Consider the following 13,305-nt stretch of genomic DNA (forward strand, 5'->3'; position numbering starts at 1 on the left):
CAAATTATCTACAGTGGGTAGTTTTGCATTTATCACATCTGAGAAAAAAAAAAGAAAGCTGAATAAATGAATGAAAACGCTGTCTGACTTTATGGAAATCCACATCGGCAGGGAGCGGATGCAGACTCAAGGGGCATCACTGCACAGGTAAGCTGCTTTTGGAGGGTTCATGTAAATCCTAAAGTCCAAAAAGTCAATTACTGGGGCATCTCAAGCGTGTGTTACTGAAAGACTCTGATGTTTTATTGAAGAGAGGCTTTAATTCATCGGGCTTCTCGGCTCCCTTTCATGCAGCATAGAGAGGGAGAGCATGGTACCTCCTTCAGATGGCCAGTGTCATATATCACACACGCATACACACAAAGAGACAGAAAGAAAGAAAGGGCGAGCGATGGGAGAACACACACTAATGCCCAAAAACAACTCTCAGGTGGTCTGCTTCACTCCACTGACCAGACCATTACCCCTTACGTACACACCCCTACACGCACACACAAAGCTCTCTCATTGTAGACCACACAGACCAAACAAGAAATTCATGCAGCCTATTTTAAATTATTGACATTTTTTAAAAAGTCAAAGATAATCCTTGAAATCGGACCAAGCTGCTTTATCGGCACGCTGAAAAGCATTTTGTTCTCGGTGCGCCTAATTCTCACTAGAATATTCATAAATAAATGCAGACGGATATAGAGTGAGCGCTCAGTCTGACTCTAATGTCTCCACAGCTGGAATTAAGGCTCATGGTGGTATTGCCCAGAGTGAGGCAGGCAGACAGCTTATTTTTCCACCGTGATTAGCCAAACTGTGCCGCTCATATACAAATGGAAATGGGATGTGCATGAGTGTGCCTCCTCTTCTCATCCTCTCTCTCCCATCTGTCAAGACAATAGATTTTAATCTTTAATCCATGAGCAGTCATTGGATGCTGGAGAATCACAAATTACAGATGTTTTTTTTTTTCTCCCTCTCTCTCTGTGCTTCTTCTTTTTCTCCTCCTCCCTCTTTCTTTTGCTGCTCCTGCCCCTTTGTCTGTCTATATGTCTGTCTGCCAGTTCAGGCCCTTCAGCTATTCTCGCTATCAGGATGTTAACACACAAAGGTGTTGCCACAAACAACTAAACACCAAGCAGAGACAGTGACAGAGCGAGAGAGCAAGAGAGGGAGAGAAACCGAGGCACACACACACACACATTTTAAACACTCGTTCTGTGCCATCATGGTGCCATATGACACTGTCATCATTTGGTAATTAAACCCTTGCTGGCTTTAAATATGAAAAGCTGGCAAGAGTTGATGATGATGATACTGGCTGTCGCTCAGCCCAGATTTCAAACAAACCATATAGACACCAGGCAGGAAGCATATTGTTCCACTGTTGTCTTAGTTTAGCCCATCCATTTCCCTTTAGATGAGGAGAAACAAATTATTTTGCCATATTTATATTTACTTTATGGGAAAACAGCGGTGGGATTCAACGTTGGCAATATGGCTCTCTGTCTAGGGGGTCATGACCTGGGGAGCACAACGAGGCAAAAACAATTTAAATAAATAAAAATAGGAGAAAATGAATTCAGAAGTGCTGTCATTTGCATTTTAAAAAGTTTTTTATTACTTATTTGCATGTCCAATTTAAGGACAATGGGGACTGCACCTGTGGCATGCAAAGACTAAGCACTGTAAGAAAACGTTCTGTATCTCATGAAAGGCAAATAACGCCAAAGTTGGTGTCTGATTCGTAGTGTAGGATCCTAGCTAAAAGGTCTCTTTGTGTAATTTTTTCTTTATATAGATTTAGGACTGGATTTGTTGATTTCAGTTTCAATATAAATAGTTATGCTCGTCAGAGCACAGCTTTTCAGAAACCAATATTCTGTCACAAGGGGGAAAACAATATTGAGTTGTAAAATCAGGACTTTTTCCCTCAATGACAGTTGTTTTAAAACAGTGTTTTGACCTTTTAAACCTCTTATATATTTGTCAAGATCAGTACTTTTTATTTAGTCTTTTTGAAAACATTGCTGTCAAAGCTGTTTAATTGGTTTGTTTGCTTTCCATCGAACATCTTAGGGAAGTGGATGAATATTTAATTGAGTGTAGAAGTGACAGAATTAGGGACCGTTCATGATTACATGTGACAGAGATGTGTTGCTTATTTTTGCCTGACAAGGAGCAGAAATTAATGTGTCACTGAAAGCTGTGGACAGAGTTACACTGACCCCAGAGTGAGGAGGAAGAGAGACGGGGGAGTGGGCAGGGTGAGAGGTAGGTGGTGTGTCTAATGTTCAGCTCATGGGCAAATGGGACACAAAGAAAAAAAATCAAAACAGGAGAGAGAAGAGGTGGCTGGGCTGGAGCTGTAAGGACCAAGAGTGAATGTGCAGGTGAGAAGGTAGAAAGTGTGGAGACACCTTAACATCACCTTCACCCTTCAAACAAATGCTGCTTTCCTCCCTACCTGGGTGGCCGTCTCAAAGAAGGTAGACACTGCTGACCAACATAAAGATTTCTTCCCCCAGTGGCCAACATCACTCCTCTCCTGTCCATATAATGTGGACATGTAGCAAAAATTTTGCTACTGCTGTTGATAACTTTATGAATGTTCCACATGTTGCCAAAAAGCGTGTCCTTAAGAAATAATAATAATTTTAAAAAAAACAAGTAAATAAATGCTCTGTTTAATTCCACTCTTAGACCAGAGCTTCAATTAGTTTTGTTCTGTTACAGATGGAAACTGCTACTGAACTTGGTTCAGTAAAAAAGGAGTTGCACCTCCCCACTGTCGCCACATGCTCGCTCAAGGAGGAACTGCTGCAAAGTCAATGGCTTAATGCAATTGTGTCCCGTGCAACTGGCATTTTATGATCCACTGACTTTGACTGAAGAGCACCATTATTAAAATTGAATGCATATGAATGGGATCTGTCTGTCTTCTATGGTAACGTGAGACAATATTTGCCATAAAGATTAGATTCATCGTATTTTAATAAATAAGACGAATCTAATTAACTGAATCTGAGTTTCACAAAATAATTTAATTGGAATGATTTATTCTGATTTGTTTATATATCTGGACATCAATTTGGACTGTTTGTTTTGTAAAGTGTTTATAACTGAGTCTTGTTGTCTTGCAGTGTATAAAAAAAAGCTATATTCAGTTGAATTAAACAATATATTTTTATGAGCCAAACTTCTTGCTCACTCTTGGGACATCATGATTTTAGAACTATTGTAAGTATATAACACATATTAGAAACCAGTAAACATAAAATGAAACTCTGCACTGTTTTTGAACTGAGTCACATAGATCATAATCTGAAATAATTCATTTAATCTCACATAAAAAAAAATCCTGGATGAGGATTTTTCTTTATTTTTACTTTTTTGTGTGTGAAGGAACATCTTTTCTGTAGCTTTAAATCCCTGTAACTAATTTAGCTGTGCAGCACGCCGTGGCGTTATAATGTTTTCAAAAGCTGACAGAAAAGTGGGCCTCTTGTCTAAATGACATTTTAAGTAAGGAACAGATCACTTCCATCTGAGTATAAAGCGCTCCACAATATCCATTACTGGTCCTTGGTCCAGTGGCAGCCTTATAGCCATGTCTGAACTTCAAGCACTGTAAAGAGTCTTATAACACAAAATGTTTGTTAAATAGCCGATAGAAAAGCTATAATCTTTTAATGTTGGCTTTTATGGCTTCACCACGCTCTGCCGTTCTTGTGGATATTGTAATATTGCATTTTTACTGGTTATTCATCTGTTAATGTTCCACTTACTAAGTTTTATTCTCTCCCTTATACATTTTTTTAGTATCCCCGGACTCTGTTAAACACACAAAGAAAGTTTCATGTACATGCAGCTTTTCTGACTGCTCAGTTCTGCAGCATGATTAAAAAAAAAACAACTGGTGTTAGATCAAAGTTAAAAGATTGATAATTGTGTAACTTTCTGAGTATGTGGATGAGAGCTAAATTAACTAAATCAACCACACACAAAAACCATAAGTTCACTGAATATGTCTAAGATTGTTACAAAGGTAAGTAATAAAGGACAAAACGCATTTTTATCGTTTTGAGTTTGACAGTGAAGGTGCAGCAGTATGCAAACTAAAGTCTTATTTTTTTTTACTCATTACAGGCGAGGTTTGCGGTTCCTTTTAATTCAGGAGCGCCGTGTGTTTCTTTGATTTCTTTTTTTTTTTTTTCCCTACTTGCTCCTTTATCAGTCCGTAGCTCATTGGAGCAGGGTTGCTTCCTCTTTTTGTTGTCGCCTAAACCGTTTAGTTTTGGATGATCGGTCAAAGATTCTGACAACCAGCGGGGAGAAACGCGCACTCCCGGCCGGGGAGGGAGCGCGGGAGGCCGGGCAGATCTACTGGGCTGCGTCGGGGGGAGACGCACCATTAGACAAGAGAGAGCCATGCCTCACAGCGCGGGTCGATCAGGTAAGGATCTCTGCCTCTCTGCCTCACACTAATGTAAGCATTTGTTTTCAGGTATCAGACATCCTGTTTATAATCTGTCTGGACATTTAAATGTAAACATTTTCTGTTTTATTTTATTGGAAAATAAAACATCATATGTCTAATTGGTTGCCTTTTTTTTCTTTTATTGAAATCATGTCAATATTTAAGGTAAGACAAATTATTATTATTACTATTATTATTATTATTATTATTATTATTAGTAGTAGTAGTAGTAGTAGTAGTAGTAGTAGTAGTAGTAGTAGTAGTAGTAGTAATCTGTGTCTTCCGAGTTTATTTGTTTGTGACTTGAATGAATGAATGAATGAATGAATGAATGAATGAATGAATGAATGAATGCATAGATCAGTACCTAATTCACCTCTCAATTGTGGGGTTTAAGCTGGGAAAGATCAATGGGAAAACAGTTGTAATGATCTAATTAATTATGGCAAAATTAAAAGCAAGTACAAAATCAATCTGGGATGGTGTCGAGAATGGAGTCAAATTGATATCCATCTGCTCCCGTTATAGAGCGCATGAATAGGCAATCTGAGGACGCAGCTGATATCCTGCAGTGTGGCAGAGCCTACCCATATGGCTCCGGGTGTGTCAGGAGACTCCAAATCATTGTGGGATGCTGCGAGGGACTCCTGATATGATGCTGATGTTTTAACTAATAAGTTGGGGGTGGGGGGGACTGTGGAATATTGTGATTTTCTTGACTTTCCGGGGTTACTGATTGCAAGTTTACTCGATTACTTTAAAGTTCAGTGTTGGATTTTTGTCAAATAAACTAAAATAATCTTGTGAAAAAAACATATGCATGACAGTATTCTGACACAAGTTGTGTCAGTGGGATTTCACATGTGTTTAGTTTAAAAAATGTAACCGTGCAAGAAATAACAAATATATGTTTTATAAAAAATGTCCAAACGCAGCCATTGGTCAGGCCAAATTGCGTGCATATCAAAATGTAAATACTTAATAAATTATGATTGTTCATATAAAAATTAGGTGGCTGGGGATTCGTGTATGGGTTAAGCTGACAATTAGAAAAACTTATCGATCGTTGCTCCACGCGTGCGTCACAGGCCATATGTTTTAAAAACGGAAGTAAAAGATTTGTTTGATCCTCTATGGAAATTCATCATCCTCCCCTTCCTCTACATCTTTCAGCTTCATTTTTTCCCCCCCTCATCAGTGTTTTCATTATGCTCTAGATCGTCCCCAGTTGGTGCATTTTTCACAACATTAAAGTCATTATTAATTTTGGAAATTTGTATAACTATTTAAAGTGTCTGAAGCACTTTAAAGCCACTGTTCCGGAGATTTTTATTGCACAAAAATCGAAAAACCTGATCCCACAAGGCCTCTCAGTGGCCCGGATTTCTTTCTCCTTTTTTTTTCTTTTTCTTTTAGAAGGGTGGAGGGGGGATGAAGTCAGGACTAACAGCTTCTTAATCATCGCGCCGTTTGTTTTGCTGTAGCTCCGTGACACGGGAACGTCATTGTAGCAGTGCGGAGAGGTATACGGGGGGCAAATAGGGCTGTTGTGGGCGAAATAGCAGCAGCTTTAGGGCAAAAGTGCACTCACGTGTGAAATTACAGCCGATGGTGCTACATATTGTACCAGAAGCTCCTTTCCACCCCCTTTCAAAAAAGGAAGAAAAAAATGCAGAAACCACAAGAGGAATCGTTCTTAAACTTGTCCAGAGGGGAACGTGGACGCAATGAGCAGCCATTAGTCCAATAAAGATCTAAATAACAACTAAAGTTTGTTCGGGTGATGGTTTTACTCCAGCATCTTTGAAATGTTGCTGCATGGATTCGGTTTGGGGAAATTTGCTTGCGTACACTACAAAAATGATTTTTGGAGCGCATCAAATATAAACCAATAAAATTATTTATATAGAAATCAAGCATGTTGGTTTGTAAATGCTAATTTATGACAACAATGAAAATGTTATTTTTGATCACTTCTATCTTAACATTTTGAACAGTATTTGTTCAATTAATTTGTTTTTTTTATTATTCATGGTGTGCAGCATCAAACAGAGAATAAAGTTACTTTCTTTTTTATTTGACAGGTATCGTGAATGAATATATCAACTTAATAAAAGCTATGAATCATCATCAAACCTGAAAAGATCTTCAGAAAGTTTTGAACTGGCAGCTCAATGTATTTTCTATTTTTTTTTATTTGTATTTTAAATTTTTGTTGTTGTTGTTGTTATTTGCTTTTATTATGGTCTCTTTTAAATGCACACTACATTTGCACTGTTAAACATGACACAAGGTGAAAATAAAAGCAGATAAAACAATAAGTTAATTTAATTTGTTCAGAAAGTTTCTGTGTTGGAGCAAAAACTCATTTTTTGCACCCACCTTTCCAGATAAAGGGAACCCTTAAACTCATTTCCAATAAAATGTGGCTAACTTAAAAACTTTAATCACAACACAGTTCTTACATTGATGAAGCAAACCGATCGCATTTATTGATAATGAAACAATTTGTTGATATTTAAGTGGCTAAATTTCTTATAATTTTTTAATAGAACTGATGTAAATGTAACTGCTGGAAGTACTAAAATAAATTAAATTCCAACAAATGTTGAAAATGTACTTACTTCAATCAATTAAATTGGAGCCAATTTATAAAAAGAATTTGCCAAAATAATTTTTTTCTTCATTTAATTTAGTTTATATATATATATATATATATATATATATATATATATATATACATATATATATATATGTATATATATATATATATATGTATGTATATATATATATATATATATATATATATATATATATATATATATATATATATATATATATATATATATATATATATACTGTATATATATATATATATATACCAACTGATAAAAAGCTGATATATTTATGATTAATAAAACCTGATTAACCATATCAGTTTTACTGTGGTCTGTTGGGTACTGCACACAATATTTGAGCAAATCTACAAATCAATTAAAATGCAATCAAAATGTTTAGACATGTTTGTTAAAAAAAGCTAATGGTGTTAAAATTCGACTATTATTGGACATTGCATTTACAAATTAACACAGTTCAGAATTTATTAATCAATAATTAACACTCACCAAAATATTTTTTTAGTGTAAGGATGAACTTCTTAACCATTTAAAGAAAGTGAGGCATTTGGCTGTGGTTGTCAGGGACACGCCTTGTTAGATCAGATTTAAAATGTCTATTACTGTCAGTAGCATTTTATGAATGGGCTGGTCCAAAAACCTGTTTTTAATCTCTCTTTTTTTTTCTTATAGAAAAAACAAAATTTTAATAAACATTAGTCAGAGGTTATTTTAGTTAGTTTCTAAGCACAGTTCAAAATATTGTGTTATTAACTTAATTATTCAAGAGTCAATTGACATCATTTCAATTCAGAAACACTGAAATCAATCTAAATAAATAAAATGTTTGCAAATTGTTATGTCAGTTTCATTGGTTAAGCTCTAACAGTGTTTTATAAGTGCAGACGTGCAGAAGTGACTCCTATCACCACGTTCTTCATTTATGAGCGCTCCGAGTGTTTTCTCTTCATTTTCTATTAACTTCCGGGGCAGATTAGGAGCGCATAATTCACTGTAGTCTCAGCATCAACCTTTGACCCGTCCGGCCTCAGCAGCCCATGCCCGTACACCGGCACGCATGCACGCATGCTTCAGCACAGCGGGGCGGTCTATCCTACTGTATGAGCGCCATCTACAGAGCAGAACCAGGCACAGGCAACTGGCAGATGATGATGATGATGATGATGATGGTAATGATGATGATGACGGCCTACTGACTGACTCTTACCTTCTCTTCTGAACACATTCAGTCAAATAACAGAAGCAGCTTACGATAGGCTTATATATATATATATATATATATATATATATATATATATATATATATATATATATATATATATATAATTTTTTTTTACTTGGTGAACTTTTTTTTTGGCTTTTTATAATTTAGGTGAACAAGTTAGGCAATGAATCCACGATGCATAGATGTAAAAAAAAAAATATGCTGAAATAGTTTTGTAGTATTATTTTTTAAAAGTCCTATGTCAAAAGTCTTAGCAGGGATCCCCGAGTGTTTCTTTTGGTGAGCCTCCGTGTAAACATCAGAAAGAACACGTCCTGATAGCGCTTTGCCTCTCCTCTACCCCCGTGCCTTTAATTTCCTTGATTCTTCACCCCAAAGTCTCATCATTTCCCATTCCGTCTCCCTCCCATTCCTGGCTGTCGGATGCAGGGACCTCCTCATTTGAGCTGCAGGTTTTTTACGTGGGCGAATCACAAAGTGTTGGAATCTATTGCCTTTGTCTGACAAGTCATCCATCTCTATGCAAGGGGATCTGTGGGATGGAGGCAGGCTAGGAGGAGAGGAGGGGGTGTGAGTGGGGGTGGCGGTTGGTGGGAGAGGTTGATGGTGGGGTGCGATCTGTGGGACTGCGGCTTTTAGAAACAGACACAAGAGGAGAGGGGCTTCATTCTCAGTCCAAAGCTTCGCTCAGGCACAGCCCCGTTTCGGAGGTTGAGGGTGGACGAGCTGCTCTGTCTCCGCCATGTCCATGTTGTTGTTGTCATCTCCGCCCCTTATCTGACTGAAGCGCAGAGCCCCGCCAGTCCAGCACGCTGTCAGGGGAGAGAGGGGGATTTTCTCTTTTTTTTCTCCTTTCTTTCTTCTTCTTCTTCTGAGTGGAGGCTCAGAGCTATATACCGTCTTGTTTGGTTTTCTTCAGGATGTCCTCCAAACACTCAGAGTGACACGAGTTCTTAAGCCAAATGTTGCTGCAGCCGCCGCGCTCTGCACACGCGTGGGTCATGCGCTGCACCTGACAGACTTTCTTCCATACTTTTTTTTTTTTTTTTTTTTTTTTTTTTTTTGGGAAAAGGAAAACTTAACTAGAACAAGAGGGAGAAGAAGAAGAAGTTGAAGCATCCGCGGACTCCTTTCCAAGGCGGACTGTGTTTACACCAAAACAAATTTATATTTCTTTTTTTTTTTATTCGTTAAAAGCTGCACCACAAAGGCGAAACGGCGACCTCAGTCGATTACCTTTCTTTCCTTTGCTATCCCATGGATATTCACTGCAAAGCAGACCCCTTCTCGGCGATGCACCGTGAGTATGCTGAATTAGTTTATAGAGAGAAACATCTCTGTGATGTGGCTTTCATTCCCACTCAAATTAGATTGTCTGCGGCAGTTAGCCGCCTTACACCAATTGAAAAAAAAAAGGTGCCTATTTATATCAAACCCTTGTGGCTCCAAATCTATTAGTAAACTTATTTTAGAGTTTAGAAGCGCACAAGTTTAAAAAAAAGAAGTAAAACATAAATGTGTTTTTTTTTTGTTTTTTTTTTTGCTATTCTACAAATTGCGCTTTTATTTTCTTTTTTATTTTCTTATTTTTATTTATTTTTTTTTTATTTTGCATCATCAAAGCGAGATTGAACAACTGAAATACATCAATCAGGTGGTTATCTTAAAACTTTAATAATTGCACAGAATTTTCGAGATTTTGCCGAAATGTGGGGGTTCTGTTTCTATTTTCTTTTGTCAAGAGTTTTTAATTGTCCTAAAATTAGCTAGATTGTAAAGCTTCCTCGGTGAAGCGGCGAATTATGAACACCTCGATTTAAATACAGAGCTTTTTATTACCTGGGGCAATATCAGCCTCATTGTGAGCAAACGAGGTCTCGCTGTGTGTAAATGCACGTAAACGTGTCTCATTATTCACCATTTGTCTCATTTTAATCGTCAAAGTAAAACTGAGCAGTCCCATGTATTATTTTATTTTCATTCTTTTCTTCTTCTTTTTTCTTTTTTTACTCAATATGATATGGGTAAAAGAAGACCCGTACTGGGACTAAATTATTAATCTGTCCTCATTCGCACAATCCGCGTTGGTAATATGAGTTATCAAAGCTTATTTTAATTATTTACAATAATTGTAGTGAGGAAAATTAAACAGGCTGGAAACGTGATACGTGCGACATGTGCTAAGCTACAGAAGGAGTGATACTCATGGAAAATATTGTCTGATTTGCAAGAAGATATGTTTTTTTATATTAATATAGGTATAATAAACATTGAAATGTTCAATTATTAGGGTAAGAGTTCCATGAATTTCATTATTATTATTATTATTATTATTATTTAATTGATTAATTAGTGTCCATAAGTATGTGCTTTCTTTCAGTTTTTAGCATTAATAGTAACCTTTCACTTTTGAAACGGCCCCTGCATACACAGCAGTGTGTGTCCTGTCTGCAGGTATGTAATGTTATGTCCTCCCTCGCGTTGCTGTTGTATCCCACGCAGGGCACGGCGGTGTGAACCAGCTCGGCGGGGTGTTTGTGAACGGCAGACCCCTCCCGGACGTGGTGCGGCAGCGGATAGTGGAGCTGGCCCACCAGGGCGTCCGGCCCTGCGACATCTCCCGACAGCTACGGGTCAGTCACGGCTGTGTCAGCAAAATCCTCGGCAGGTAAAAGAGAGGGGGGCCCATCATCGAGTGTGTGTGTGTGTGTGTGTGTGTGTGTGTGTGTGTGTGCGCGCGCGCGTGTGAGTCCAGCATCTTTTTAGAGTATTTAAATGCACATCCCGCCCTGTCTCAGCTTCAGCCATCGCTGGCAGAGGCAGGTCGTTTCTTTCCTGCCTTCTTTTCATTTTCTTTTTTGTTGTTGTTTTTCTCCAAATATTTGGCGGATTTTGCCACCTCGCATGAGAAAAACATAATGTCAAAAATAAATAAATAAATAAATAAATAAATAGCTGGAGACTTTCTTAAAAGTGAAGAAGTAAACTTTAATAATTACGAAAAAAATAGAATGTTTTAGAAATGAAAGCGTATCACATAGCCTACATTTTATTCAGACATTTTTTACAGTTAATACTAGCAGGAAAACAACGCCTGCAAACATCTAAACCAGCTTCTTCTTAAGGGCACCAATAATTTTTTGACATATATTTTTTTCAGCTATCAGAAGGCATTTCAGAGGTATTTCATTCCACACACACTGAATGTTTGTCACCAACATTTACCAATAGGTCACGGTGGCATTTGGTGCATGCTGCTGATAGTGGTGAAAATTAGAAATTTAAAAGTGTGCTCTTAAAGCGTTTGTTCTGTTCTGTCTGCCCCGCTCATATTTTATTTTAATTACACTCTTTTTTTTTTGCTCGCCTTCCAGCTGACACTCAATTAGCCCCAAAACGCTCCCAGGCCAATTAATAGATCCTATTTGTGGGTAATTGTTTGCAGTAAATGTGCATAACTGCAGAACTCGATGGAATAAGCGTTGAGAACATGTTAAAAAGCCACCTTTCTTATTGAGCATAACATTTGAAGTTGAACGGAGGCGGGGATCCATTCAGGAAGGCTCACTCTGTCCCCATGCAGGTACTACGAGACCGGCAGTATTAAACCGGGAGTCATCGGGGGCTCCAAACCAAAGGTCGCAACGCCGAAAGTGGTGGATAAAATCGCGGAGTACAAGCGCCAGAATCCCACAATGTTTGCGTGGGAGATAAGAGACCGACTCCTGGCGGAGGGGGTCTGCGACAACGACACAGTACCCAGTGTTTCATCCATCAACAGGTAGGCGGAAAATGGTTTCTTTTTAATTCATTAGAGGATTCGGTGACACAATTTGACCCGAAAGTGCGTGGATTCATCGTCAGTCAAATTTATGGTTTTTAATTTGGTAGGCACTTTTTTTTTGTTTTTAAGAAACAGCGACTTTAAAAAAAAAAAAGAAAAAGAAGAAGAAGAAGTAATACTATTAAAGACATAATACTCTGGCTGCACATATCTGGCGGCCGAGCCCTGTTCGAGGGTGGTCTCACATGTGCAATTCAATCCCTCCAATGCGTGGCCCTCCACAACACGGAGGCAGCGTGGGGCCGCGAAGGATCACATCTGTCTCGATAAAAACCGATCGATACCTGCGTAACCAGATCCAGAGGCGGAGGGAAATACCCGACTCAGGCGCTCAATACGCGGACCACACTGTCAAGGAGGCGGCTGCAGCGTCCTCACTGCCAGTCAATATCCACGTCGTCCAACACAATATATGTCAAATATAAAATTCTGATTATTATTATTAATGAAAAGGAGGAATACAAAAACAATTTCACAAATAAAAATGATTAGATTATTAAATACCTATTTAGATGCCAATTTTTCCCTCGTTGCGGGACAGTTTTGGGGGAAAAAAAACCACAATATTTTTAGGTGTAAGGATGCTGTTTAAAAACCCACAAGAAGGCTACAGAATGAAAGGAAAAAGTCCCGTAGTGCATGCAGTGATGAACTTTACTTAGGAGGCACTGTTCCAGAGAGCTGGTCCTCAGCATTACATTTTAATGAGCTGAAAAGAGTCTCATAACACGTCCAGCTAAATTCAAGGGTGGGGGGGGGGAATGAAAATAATGAAGGAAAACAAGAAAACGACGCTTGGAGATTATTCAACAGGTTTTTAAAAGCGAAATACGGTGAAGTATAATTCTCTGTTGCTCTGTTTCAAGTTTCTGTTGGAAGCATTGATGATGCGCTGCTATGAGGAAAATGCGCCGACAGAAATTGTTTTCCAGTTTGTACGTTAATAATTAACAGCACGGGTTACAGTCCAACAACTCTAAGAATTCACTCTGAGTTTTAGTCCTCTGATGTGTTCAGATATAAAACATGTGACCTGCTTTAACTTAATCAAAACGACAAAAGGTGAATTACAAAGCATGAAACCATTCCAGGCGAAATGGTAACGGTGCAGAATAGGAGTTGGTGTTGT

At 38.1% G+C, this 13,305-nt stretch overlaps 1 protein-coding gene across 12 annotated transcripts in view; it reads left to right on the top strand.

Moving 5' to 3' along the window:
* The first annotated feature begins 8,496 nt into the window (after positions 1-8,496).
* pax2a (paired box 2a) overlaps positions 8,497-13,305 on the top strand; it is a 37,181-nt gene continuing 32,372 nt past the window's right edge. For 2 of the 12 annotated variants that reach the window (XM_032554093.1, XM_032554101.1), the window contains exons 1-3: positions 8,501-9,632; positions 10,823-11,000; positions 11,916-12,113. In XM_032554093.1, the coding sequence (XP_032409984.1) occupies positions 9,590-9,632; positions 10,823-11,000; positions 11,916-12,113 (419 nt within the window). In that variant the 5' untranslated portion in view covers positions 8,501-9,589. Of the gene's footprint in view, positions 9,633-10,822; positions 11,001-11,492; positions 11,514-11,915; positions 12,114-13,305 lie in introns of all 12 variants that reach the window. The other 10 variants (XM_032554096.1, XM_032554091.1, XM_032554092.1 and 7 more) reach the window with 10 other exon arrangements.

This window comes from Xiphophorus hellerii, chromosome 22, assembly GCF_003331165.1.
Source record: "Xiphophorus hellerii strain 12219 chromosome 22, Xiphophorus_hellerii-4.1, whole genome shotgun sequence".
NCBI classification, from domain to species: Eukaryota; Metazoa; Chordata; class Actinopteri; order Cyprinodontiformes; family Poeciliidae; genus Xiphophorus; species Xiphophorus hellerii.